The 13,441-nt window shown below is 37.4% G+C and overlaps 1 protein-coding gene across 1 annotated transcript in view; it reads left to right on the top strand.

The window, feature by feature from the left end:
- Window positions 1–1,114: 1,114 nt before the first annotated feature.
- eea1 (early endosome antigen 1) overlaps window positions 1,115–13,441 on the top strand; it is a 31,659-nt gene continuing 19,332 nt past the window's right edge. The window contains exons 1-9 of the mRNA XM_051870427.1: window positions 1,115–1,283; window positions 4,544–4,618; window positions 7,275–7,387; window positions 7,713–7,767; window positions 7,921–7,992; window positions 8,128–8,164; window positions 10,087–10,191; window positions 10,296–10,417; window positions 10,536–10,691. Of these exons, the coding sequence (XP_051726387.1) occupies window positions 1,260–1,283; window positions 4,544–4,618; window positions 7,275–7,387; window positions 7,713–7,767; window positions 7,921–7,992; window positions 8,128–8,164; window positions 10,087–10,191; window positions 10,296–10,417; window positions 10,536–10,691 (759 nt within the window). The 5' untranslated portion in view covers window positions 1,115–1,259. The remainder of the gene's footprint in view (window positions 1,284–4,543; window positions 4,619–7,274; window positions 7,388–7,712; window positions 7,768–7,920; window positions 7,993–8,127; window positions 8,165–10,086; window positions 10,192–10,295; window positions 10,418–10,535; window positions 10,692–13,441) is intronic.

The raw sequence follows: 13,441 nt of genomic DNA, 5'->3' as shown, positions 1-13,441 counted from the left end.
ATGTGGTAAGTCTTCTATTGGAGGCATAGGTGAATGCATCAACAGAGAGCAGCTGACTTTCTTTTTTATTAGAACGAAGTATACAAAAATGTACACATTTATACACAAAAATGCACATAACGTGAACATATCAACCATTCATTAATCAAAAAATGCGGTATTAATGAAAAATATTACAAGCCTTCTTTGCTTTTTATTGTTCTTCAAACAGCAGTCCTTGGTCTCCTGGAGGAAATGGATAAAATTTGGCTCGGACCCTGACCATTTCGTCTTGTGAACGTGAAATTGTCCCCTCATAATAATTTAGTACAAGAAAATTTAAATTATTATTATTTTCACTGGAATAATGCGTAGCCTAAATCAAAATTATTAATCTTGAATAGAAAATCTGCTTTCCTTCTAACAAAATTTTCCATATAATCCACCCCAAAAATCTTTGTGTATACACAATTACAAAAAAGGACAACACCATCTTTTTCTGTTGAACAAAAATCACAGGAATAATCAATCTTAATGAAATCTCTCTAACGCTTTTGGCTGGACACAGAGCAAGGAACTTCCACTCCCATTAGCAATGCGAATAAAGAATCGAGTCAGACGACCCACACTCTTAAACAACTTATATATCTGCATATATTTGACTATTTCTCCAATAAGCTTAACATTTTTTGTATTTTTTATAATAAAAAATGTTTATCGTCGGCTTGGATTCTCTTACGTCATTCGAAATGCTTCATGGGATTCGTAGTTAATGGCCTCATAAAATGCATTAGTCTTTTACCTTTGTGTATTTCTCCGATTTTCTAATACTTTTTTGCAAAATAATGTTTGTTATGTTGTGATTAATCTCTTATCTGGTTGCATTTGTTAATGACATTTTACTGGGGAATTTTAAAAAAAAACCTAATTGAAAAGATGAATAGGAAAATACTTCCGGAATCAAAGAAAAAGTGGGCGGTCACTGTTGCGCTTCTAACCGACAAATCCCGCCTTTGACCAAATCTCTCGTTTCAATGATTGGTGGACGCTCCTTACAGAAAGCCTACGATTGGGCAGCTTAGATGCCGTTCATGAAGGCGGCCCAATCATCGCAAACATTGATTAGATGACGGGCGGGACTTATCGGGAAACTGTGGGCTTGTACAGAAGCAGCACTGTGTGTCTGCAGGTGTCAACAACAACATATTAAAATACTCCCTTATTAGAACAAAACTTTTAAGATTTGATTTTTCATAGTTCTAGCCAGAGAAAGGACCAGAATGTTAAGACGAATATTACAGATGGTGAGTGGAATACACACAGACACTCATTCAGTTGTATGTGATTTGGAGCTCGTCGGGCCTGACACTGAATGATGGCCTTGTGCAAGATTGATTAAAATGACTTTCCGCATGTGGTTTCTTGACGACAGTCTCAAAGTGCGACTGGAGAATATCGCTTTTGTTCTTGAGGAACAGTGAATATTCTGATAATGTCATTCTGCGTGAATGTTTACATGGAGACTGAGCTGTTAGCCGGTTAGCGGGCTACATAGCTTTGTAAAATTACTTATTCATAAGTCGTTTTATGATTAACGACAAGCAGTGACAAGGTGTCAGCTTTGTTAATTTTGAACAAAAGACGTGTCCTCTTGAAATAGCTGGTGAATGTATTTTTTAGTGATCTGTCAAGCTGTGACTCACATTAGATTATTTCCACATTAATAGAAATGTCTGATCTGTCGGATCTTTTTGCTATAGTTATACAGTCTTATCTTTTAGGCAGCAGGTGACAGTCCTTGAATCTTTAATTTCTGCTTAATAATATTCCTGTAAGATACTATGGATCTACCATAGGTTTTTGGTCTAGCAAAATTTGGTGTCAACCATCATGGTATTATAATTGTTTTGTTTCGTTTTTTGTTGGTTTGTTTTGGACATGCAACATGATAATACCATGTAACCTTTCAAGGTGCCTTGCAGTACCGTGCAAAAATCATTTTACCGTTTGTAATGTTTTTGAAATAAGTCTTTTATTATCGCCAAGGCTGCATTTATTTGATCAGAAATACTGTAAAATATTTTGAAATATTATTACAATTTCAAATAGCTGTCTTCTGACTTATCATATTTTAAATTCTAATTTATTCCTGTGACGCAAAGCTGAATATTCAGCATCATTACTCCAGTCTTCAGTGTCACATGATCTTCAGGAATCATTCTAATATGCTGATTTGATGCTCAGGAAACATTTCTCATTATTATCAATGTTGAACTCTGGTGCTGCTTAATATATATATATATATAAATATAAATATATATATATATATATAGGATTCTTTAATGAATTAAATGTTGTAAAGAAAAAACATTTAAAATAGAAATCTTTTTAACATTTTAAATGTCTTTAATGTTACCTTTAATTTATCTAATGAATCCCTGCTGAATAAAAGTAATAATTTCATTCAAAGTTAGTAAGTATTATAGTTAAGTATTTATACATCTTGGTAGCATTTGCTGCACTGCCTTTATTTAAAAGTTAATTTATTTTAAATCATTGCAAAACAGTTTTTGCGACTGAAGTACAGTAAATAACTGCATTACAGTAATGAGCATTGAGGGATAAAATGTTTCTATTTGTCCTAAAAAATATGATCATAGTGCAAAAAGTTCCAAGGGGCTTAACTGTAGATTATATCAAAATAAAATTATGCAAAATAAAGGTTCTTTTTCCCTTTGATTTTGGGGTGTTACATGAACATTTCTTTACCCAACTCCCATCTCTAATACAGAGTCAGTCTTTGAGGATTTTGAAAGTGTGTGTGTATATATATATATATATATATATTATACCAATAATCAGGCATAACATTATGACCACTGAGAGGTGAAGTGAATAACACTGATTATCTCTTCATTATGGCACCTGTTAGTGGGTGGGATATATTAGGCAGCAAGTGATATTAGGAAGCAGGAAAAATGGGCAAGTGTAAGGATTTGAGCGAGTTTGACAAGGGCCAAATTGTGATGCTAGACAACTGGGTCAGAGCATCTCCAAAACTGGAGCTCTTGTGGGGTGTTCCCGGTTCACAGTGGTCAGTATCTATCAAAAGTGGTCCAACGAAGGAACAGTGGTGAACCGGCGACAGGGTCATGGGAGGCCAAGGCTCACTGATGCTTGTGGGGAGCGAAGGCTGGCCTGTGTGGTCCGATCCAACAGACGAGCTACTGTGGCTCAAATTGCTCGAAGTTAATGCTGGTTCTGATAGAAAAGTGTCAGAATATACAGTGCATCACAGTTTGTTGCGCATGGGGCTGCATAGCCGCAGACCAGTCAGGGTGCCCATGCTGACCCCCGTCCACCACCGAAAGTGCCAACAGTGGGCATGTGAGCATCAGAACTGGACCACGGAGCAATGGAAGAAGTGGCCTGGTCTGATAAGTCATGCTTTCTTTTACATCACGTGGATGGCTGGGTGCGTGTGCGTCGCTTACCTGGGGAACACATGGCACCAGGATGCACTATGGGAAGAAGGCAAGCCGGCGGAGGCAGTGTGATGCTTTGGGCAATGTTCTGCTGGGAAACCTTGGGTCCTGCCATCCATGTGGATGTTGCAGACCATGTACACCCTTTCATGAAAACGGTATTCCCTGGTGGCTGTGGCCACTTTCAGCAGGATAATGCACCCTGCCACAAAGCAAAAATGGTTCAGGAATGGTTTGAGGAGCAAAACAACGAGTTTGAGGTGTTGACTTGGCCTTCAAATTCTCCAGATCTCAATCCAATCGAGCATCTGTGGGATGTACTGAACAAACAAGTCCGATCCACGGAGGCCCCACCTTGCAATTTACAGGACTTAAAGGATCTGCTGCTAACATCTTGGTGGCAGATGCCACAGCACACCTTCAGGGGTCTAGTGGAGTCCATGCCTCGACGGGTCAGGGGTGTTTTGGCAGCAAAAGCGGGACCAACACAATATTAGGAAGGTGGTCATAATGTTATGCCTGATCGGTGTATATAGCCTACTGTACTAGTAAAAAGATGTCTTGAACCAAGCCAATGTGTTACGTGGTGGAGTGTCAGTAGAAGGGAAGCTGAAAGTAAGGTCTAATGGTGATTAAACGGTAGTTTTCGGCCACTTGTATCCCTGTGACATCTTGTGATCTGATAGTAGCCACATATGAAATGTCAAGGGCGTATCAATGTTAGAGAACAGTATTGTTTGACATCATACTGCTCTCGGTTGCCAAGATTGAGGGAAACGTTAAACGATCCTCTTGCGGAGTATACCGTTTCAGCCCGATGCGTGTCCTCGGATGAATGACAGCCATGCCGAGCACATCCCAAGAAGTGAACAGAGCGATCTTTGCCTTTACACCTTGTGAATGACATGAAATGAGGAGCACTCCAAACCAGTGCTCATTCTTGATCAGCTGCCCAGATACCTGATCAGCTGTGAGAGACATGAATAGTGTGATATAATGAGATGAGTTTCATTGCAGCTGACATCTGATTCAAATCCTTCCTTTCTTTACTTTCTCTGCCCATATCTTTGTGAAAATAGACTCCTGGGAAAGGAGGCTCCCAGAGCTCGGAGTCTGAGCAGCCGTCTGCTGATGTGAATAATGAGTCCTCAGAGGTAAGCCGAATCAAATGTATAACTCTACCATATTACTGCTAAATGCCTCAATACCTTTAAATCTTTTTCTGTCATTTGCTAAAATTATATCAGTGTTGTATTCAAGACTTTAAGGATAGATTTTATGGATAGTTCACCCAGAAATGAAAGTTCTGCTATCATTTGCTCACTCTTATTAGGATTTACTTTCAAAATTAGAAGTTTATCAAGATCACGCCACTCTTTTCCAACAACGAAAGTGAATAGTGACCAAGGGGATCATATTTGACTATTGCTTTATGTCTAGCATGTCTTGCACATGATACAGCATGAATTTAGTGATACTTATTGCATTTAAAGAGAAATGTCTGAAGAATAAATAATGTTTAAACTAGAAATGTATCTTGTTTCCCTTTAGAAAAAAGAATAGCATAAAACGCATCTCTCAAATGTGACCCACATTTGGTTTTTGACCACTGAAAATGTGACCAATTTAGCTGCGTTAAGATCTCCATCTCTGGAATTGGACCATCGAGGGCTTTTAAAATGGACACCAAAAGGACAGTTGGTTATGAAGCAGAATCTAAAAGTACATCTTTAATACTAAAAAGAAAAGATAAAAATATATCTGTAATACTTGAGTTACAGGCATGCAAACTTGAGGCAAAAAACAAAAGAAGTGCTTTTTGCCATTTTTGAACTATTACTGTTGGCATATAATGAAACAAAAATAGCTAAAATCAACAGATTTTAATAATAGACCTACCAATCTCTGAGTAAAAATAAAATAATGATGCTGCCATCTTTCTAAAGTCATTTTTACACCCCTCTAATTTGGCTCCAAATCGAAAATAGTCTTTTTGACCCCCCTTTACAAAATAGTGAATTACTCAGTAAATATACATCTTTGACATTTTAATATTTTGGCTTTCATCACTATTTATGTTTGTCTTTCTACAGAAAAAAATATTAACAAAATCAAAAGTTTGAGCCGGGGAAGTTTCCGAAATTTGGTTGATTTGACACTGAATGAACCCACCCTCTGCAGACTCGATATCGCCATATCCTCGAGCAATGCCAAGAGTATCATTCTCAAAACCAATTCATTTCAAATGCAATAAACACCTTTTATACAGACCCACTTTACAGACATCTCATTATCCAGCTGTACATACGTGTAAATCTGCATTATTCAGAGAAACCTCACAGCTGAAGCTATAACGCAGCTTTTCTTACTCTTTCACTGTATATAATGAAATGTATTTAAAAATGAAATTAAATTGTATTATTTATTAATTTTATTATATAATTTTATATAATATAATTATAGCTGTGTTAAGATGAAATATAAAGGGTTAGTTTACTCAAAAATGAAAATAATGTCATTTATTACTCACCCTCATATCGTTCTACACCCGTAAGACCTTCATTCATCTTCGGAACACAAATTAAGATATTGTTGATGAAATCCGAAGGCTCAGTGAGGCCTCTATAGACAGCAATGCCATTGAACTTCTCAAGATCCAGAAAGGTACTCAAAACATTTAAAACAGTTCATGTGAGTTCAGTGGTTCAATCTTAATATTAGCGACGAGAATACTTCTTGTGCGCCAAAACCCCCCCCCTCAAAATAACGACTTTTCAACGATATCTAGTGATGGCCGATATTCAATTCAATTCACATTTATTTGTATAGCGCTTTTCACAATACAAATATCAGATATCAAAACACTGCTTCGAATCTTTTGTTTCAAATCAGTGATTTAGCAGTTTGGCATTTTGACATGCAATCCGAATCACTGATTCGAAACAAAAGATTCGTAAAGCTTCGAAGCAGTGTTTTGAAATCGGCCATCACTAGATATCGTTGAAAAGTCGTTAGTTTGTTTTTTTTGGTGCACAAAAAGTTTTCTTGTCGCTTCATAAAATTAAGATTGAACCACTGAACTCAAATGAACTGTTTTAAATATGTTTTGAATACCTTTCTGAATCTTGAGAAGTTCAATGGCATTGCTGTCTATAGAGGCCTCACTGAGCCATCGGATTTCATCAAAAATAACTTAATTTGTATTCTGAAGATGAACGAAGGTCTTACAGGTGTAGAACGACATGAGGGTGAGTAATAAATGACATCATTTTCATTTTTGGGTGAACTAACCCTTTAACATGATTATAAGACCGCACAGAGAAAGTGCTTTTTGCGTACGTGTGGTTTGTCGTTCCTACATTTTTTTTCCGTAAATTTAGAATACATTTTAGTATGAAAGTTTTTGGTGAATCATGATTTGTTTGTGAAAATGTTCGTACGCAGATTTTATGCACAAATTTGTGCGTACACATTCTTAGTGACTGAGACGAGACCCAATGTGTCTTTTTTCATTCCACTGTCTCATGTTTTTTTTTTTTTTAACTGCAAATATACATTCTGTGTTAATGTTAAAGAATATCTTGAACATTCTGCCTAACATCTCCTTTTGTGTTCAATGGAAGAATTAAAGTCAAATGGGTTTGGAATAAAATTAGTGTTAATAAATTATGAGAGGATATTCACTTTTGGATGAACTCTTTCTTTAACTCTAATTTTAATAACGGATCTATGATGATGTTAAGTTACGTGTTCTTTGCTCTTTTGTATCTTCCCTGGATCTCATTGTGGTGTTAATTTGTTTGTCTGCAGGGCTTCATTTGTCCCCAGTGTATGAAGTCACATAACTCTGCAGAGGAGCTCTTCAAACATTATGAGGTGTTCCATGAGCCAGGAGACCAGCCGTCTCCCTTCAGCCCTGGCAGGTGGGCTTCTGTATTATTAAACCCTTCTTGCTCCCTTTCCTGTCAGGAAAACTCAGCTGTTCAGTCAGATAATCTTGCCATCCTGGGATTTAGGCTGCATTTAATCTTAAAGTGAAATATACTATGAAGTAAGAATTACAGAAAAGAAACAAAGAAATAGTCATATTGTTTTTATTGTGGCCGTTTTTATTTGGAATAACCTGTAGCAATACATGTTATTCCAAAGAAACATCATGTATTGCGACATGTTATTCCAAAGAAAAGTTGAAATATGAAAAAATATGACAAGTTTATAATAAAGGCATGTGTTTTTTTTTTTGCTAAGGGAGGATCTAGTCCTTCTTCGACAGGAAGTCCAGGATTTACAGGCTTCACTGAAGGTATTCTGCCTTTGAGTTCCACCCTTCTTATCAGCCTTAGTATGCCTGAATTGTGCACTACTCATAGCACTATTACTCAATGATGTTATTTTCCTTTGGATATGTCTATTGAGTTTGAAATTGCTGATGTGCAGTTTTTGTGTGTGTTTTCAGGAGGAACGCTGGTTTTCTGAGGAATTGAAAAAAGAATTAGACAAAGTACAAGGACAACTAGTAACTAATAAAGTAAATTCTTTGAAATGCTTAGTTGTTCACACAGATGGTTTAAGAACTGTTTACACTTTTAATAATGTCTAATGATTACTGAAGGAATGTTTGCTGTGTTCTCTAATTGAATTGCTGGATGTGTATCGAATTTAGGTCTCACAGAGTGGTGGTACCAGTGGAGAACCATCAGGTTAGTGAGTAGTGTTAATTAGTTCTTTAAAGGAATGTAGCAGGTTCAGTAGAAGTTAAGCTCAATAGATCTGTGGGATTATATTGATTTATTGATTGCAATCTTAGCAATATCCTGTAATCTCAATTTAAAAATATTATATATATATATAATTTAAAAAAAAATATATGTACAGTGCACAGCATAAATGAGTACACCCCCTCTGAACAAATACAAAAGATGTATTTTCTTTATGATCACTAATACAATTCATGGAAAGATGGCAAAACTAAAATGTATTAAACATGTACATAATAAAAACTTTATTAATAGCCATAAAATAAGTAAATTAGCCAATTTTGTTTAAATTAAGGATTGCAGATATGAGAACCCTAGATTTAATTCAAAAAATGTATAATATTCTAGTACTTAGTATGCCCTCCATAATTTTGAATATACTGCTCTGACCCTTCTTAGCACAGAGTGTACAAGTTCATGACAAATTGTCACATCTGTCCTGTTTAACTCCTGGATGATGAGCTCCTTAAATGCCCTGATCTTTAATGGGTAGTGTTGCTCGACTCGTCTCTACAGAATCCCTCACAGGCGCTCAAGAGTGTTAAGATTGAGTGCAATACATGTCCACAGAAGGTTTTTCACCTTGGAAGAATGCATATCCTCATTTTCATGTTGAAAAAATGCCCAACAATGCAGGGAATGAGGAAAGGGTAACATCTTCTGTTTCAAGTTTGTGTATTAAATTACACAGTGGTGTGGGAATTCATGACAGCATTGATAAAGCACAACTCCCTCACACCTTCAGCACTCATACATCCCTATATAAGAGCTTTACTACCACTGAACTTTACTGTGGGAACCAGGCACTTCTCACTGTACTCTTCCTCTAGCGACACCATAACATTTTGGATGCTGTTAGATCCAAAATGATTGATTTGTTCTCATGAGACCAGAGTATTGATTCCCAGAATCTATATTTTGTAAATATGGGCTTTGGAAATGGCTAACTGACTTTATTGTGCTTTGGCTACAGTAGGTAGTTCCATTGAGAACAACAACCATGCATGTCATTTCTACAGGCTGCATCTTACTCTGTGAGATAAACAGTCTCTCTTTTCACAGCTTTTGCAGGCTCTGAGACACTCGCTTGGTATTTCTCCTGCTCTTTGTCTAGCAAAAAAATCCCTCATCACCAAATGAAAGCTTAAAATGAAGGCCTGATTATTTCAGGGGCCTTGTCACAAGTCCATTGTTTTTGAATTTCTGTGTTACTTTTGCTATATTTTCACACTTAAAACAATGATTTGGTAATCCTCTTGTACCACTGTCCTCTTTTGTGCTAAGAAATAAGTCTCCTGACAGTTCTCTCCCAAGTGGTTCCATTGTTGTCAGCGTTAAGTCTGAGAATGATTCAGTGGGCTATAACACTTTTAATTGTCAAGAAATTACTTCTCTTTAAATGTTTTGGTTCAACATACTTACCTGTTGATCAAACATTGCCTTAAACTTACACCAGAAAAAATTTATTTCGTTTTATTTAGTAACTTTTAGGAGGGTGTACTCATTTTTGTTACACAACATTTTATCACCTTGATAAGAAAATCTTATTTTCCTGAATAATTTTGACATGATTCTTTGGTAATTGATTAAGCAGACTTGCTGGAACATTATATCTCTAAAGAACCCTAACTTGTCTTCTAAGTAATTGAGTAATTACTGACTTTCAGAAGTTTCAGAGGGGGTGTACTGTGCACTGTAAATATATAGACAGTTCATTTTTTAAAAAGTGGTGTTTATCGGTTTTTGCAAATGAACTCTTCATATATATATATATAATATTAATAAAAAAAATATATATAATATTTAAAAAAAAAAGCATAAAGGTTCATTTTGTGAAGCTGCAGTCAGTATTTCTATCTTCTCAGAGCTCGAGATAAGGCTCAACGAATCTGAGACGGAGAAGTTCAACATCAAACAGATGAAAGACTTATTTGAACAGAAAGCTGCTCAGCTCGCAACTGAGATAGTTGGTAAGTTTGCAGGAAAATTCCTGCCTTTTATATTTATGCAGTTTATTTCTTTTACAAAATAAATAGTGAATGGCTTTAAAATGAGTATGTGTTTCATATCTCAGACATCAAATCTCGTTATGATGAGGAGAAAAGCATGAGAGAAGCCTTGGAGCAGAGGCTGACCAATCTAAACCAAGATCTGCAGAGAGAGAAACAGGAGAAGGAGAAATTGGCGGCAGAGCTGGTAACGTCTCCTTTATTGTCTCATTATAATTAATGAGTTTGCATCCTCTCAGCTGCTGCCGCGCATACTTCATCAGTCATTCCCAGCTTAATCCTGTCTGTCATTGGCTCTCCTCCAGCTTCAGAGGCCTGGAGTGGAAGACGTGGAGGTGTTGAAGAAAGAGCTGGTGCAGGTGCAGACTCTTATGGACAACATGACCCGAGAGAGGGAGGAGGAGTCTGAGCGCCTCAAGAGCCAATACGAACAGCTGCAGGCCAACTTCACTACCTCAGAGGTGAGCTCAAACCTGCTGTGACCTTGTCTGCACTGTACAACTGACATAAGGATAGAGTTACAATGATGTCTGCTTTATATACAATCCATCTCTGAGCTGTTTATTTGGAAAATGTAGGTATCGATAGAAGCTGGCAAATATGGAGACTCATGCCAGAATCAATAGCTCGTAAAGGCAGGGATAATGAGAGGTCATTTTGAGACAGAGACAAGCAGGTGACCTTTGAATGGGTGCACCAGTGACGTCACTCTGCCCATTGAAGCAAACCGAGACTGTGACCGATTGTAGATTACTGGTTATGCTGTCTAGACAAAAACTATGAAGACACACTCACAAGGGATTTCATACTGTAGGTTCCAATCATAATGTAGTATCCGAACGTGTTTGTTAAATGTCTAAGGGTCACACTGACTGTCCTTTCTAACAGATTCCTGAGGTTAACCATTAACCCCCTGGCTGGCCTCCCACCACTGAGTGTTTCCTGTAAACATGCCTGTAATCGCCTGCACTTTTGACCTAAAAATTGCTTCTCATTATATAAGGTCTCACAAAAGCGGGAATAGTCCTGGTTCATAGATCATTACAAACAGGCTACTTGAGTGCACTTTTTTCCCAGATATTCTGGTTTGACTTTGGTTGGTTTACACAATTCAAAGGCTGCCATCTAGTGACCGTATAAGGAAATATTAAGGATGCAGACATCATTCTTCACAATATAGCCCCATAAATCTATAAGATTAGAGTGTCTCTGTTCCAGACTCTAGAGAGCTGTCTAGTAAAGTAATATGCTGCAACTTAATAACTGATTTGTTTCTTACATGAATCACACACACAAAAGTAAGATTAACTATTTCATTTTGAATTTGATGGGGTTTTTTTCTCAAAGCTTTTCAGTACTAAACATAATATAGTTATACTTCCTTTCAAAAGTGTCAGAAAGATTTTTAAAATATTTTTGAAAGCAGTCTCTTATGCTCACCAAGGCTGCAATTATTTTATTAAAATCACAGTAAAGACTATAATTGTGAAATACTATTTAAAAATTAAAAATAACTGTTTTCTATTTTTAAAATGTAATTTAATCCTATGATGACAAAGCTACCTTTTCAGCAGCCATTTCTCCAGTCATCAGTCTCACATGATCCTTCAGAAGTTATATAAATAATATGCTGATTTGGGGCTCAATAAAACTAAAAATGCCACCTAGGTTGGCGGCTCACCAGGGTTTGAAACACAGCCAGTGTTTTGCTCCAGTGTGCTTGTCATAACCTTTAGCCGCAGTGTATTGGCACCTCTGTCTCTGTACCATGTGTGTCCTGTCTCACCTCACTGGTTTGTGTGTCCTTCTCCCTCGTTCTCTCTCACCCTTCACTTAACACTGCACCTGCTTTGCATTCTCATGGAGATTCGTAAACTCGAGGTAACGGTTTCCCTCTTGAATGCCTCAGTGTCTGTCAATTCTTTTTCATAATTCTGCCTGAATGTCACTTTTTTCATTAGAAATTTTCAGTTATTATATGTTATACAGCATTGAAGTAGTCCCTCTTAATGTCTATCGCTGCATCCCAATTCGTCTACAACCCCAAATCAGAAAAAGTTGGGACAGTATGGAAAACACAAATAAAAAAAGAAAGTAGTGATTTCTAAATTTACTTTGACTTGTATTTCATTGCAGACAATGTGAACACAAAATATTTCATGTTTTGTCTGGTCAGCTTAATTTCATTTGTAAATATACATCCTTTCCTGTCATTCAGACCTGCAACACATTCCAAAAAAGGTTGGGACAGGAGCAATTTAGGGCTAATAATCAGGTAAATTGGTTAAATAATGATGTGAAACAGGTGATGTCAACAGGTGATTGTAATTATGATTTGGTACAAAAGCAGCATCCAAGAAAGGTCTAGGCCTTTAGGAGCAAAGATGGGCCGAGGATCGCCAGTTTGCCAACAAATACGTGAGAAAATTATTGAAATGTTTAAAAACAATGTTCCTCAAAGAAAGATAGGAAGACATTTGCTTATTTCACCTTCAACAGTGCATAACATAATTAAAAGTTTCAAGGAATGTGGAGGAATTTCAGTGCGTAAAGGACAAGGGCGCAAGCCTAAGCTGAACAACCGTGATCTCCGATCCCTCAGGCGGCACTGCATCAAGAATCGTCATTCATCTATAAGCGATATCACCACATGGGCTCAGGACTACTTTGGCAAACCTTTGTCAAGTACCACAATATGTAGTTACATCCACAAATGCCAGTTAAAACTGTACTGTGCCAAAAGGAAGCCCTATGTTAACAGTGTCCAGAAGCGCCGTCGACTTCTCTGGGCTCGGAGGCATCTGGGATGGACCATCACACAGTGGAAACGTGTACTGTTGTCAGATGAATCAGTATTTCAGGTATTTTTGGGGAGAAATGGACGCCATGTGCTCCGGACCAAAGAAGAAAAGGATCATCCAGGCTGTTACCAGCAACAAGTCCAAAAGCCAGGGTCTGTCATGGTATGGGGTTGTGTCAGTGCCCTTGGCAAAGGTAACTTGCACTTCTGTGATGGCACCATTAATGCTGAAAAGTACATAGAGATTTTGGAGCACAATATGCTGCCTTCAAGAAGACATCTTTTCCAGGGACGTCCATGCATATTTCAACAAGATAATGCAAAACCACATTCTGCACACATTACAAAGTCCTGGCTGCGGAGGAAGAGGATACAGGTACTTGACTGGCCTGCCTGCAGTCCCGACCTGTC

Source organism: Ctenopharyngodon idella, chromosome 18 (genome assembly GCF_019924925.1).
Source record: "Ctenopharyngodon idella isolate HZGC_01 chromosome 18, HZGC01, whole genome shotgun sequence".
NCBI lineage: Eukaryota > Metazoa > Chordata > Actinopteri > Cypriniformes > Xenocyprididae > Ctenopharyngodon > Ctenopharyngodon idella.
The sequence above is the reverse complement of the archived record's forward strand: the minus strand, read 5'-3'. Positions and strand labels throughout refer to the sequence as shown.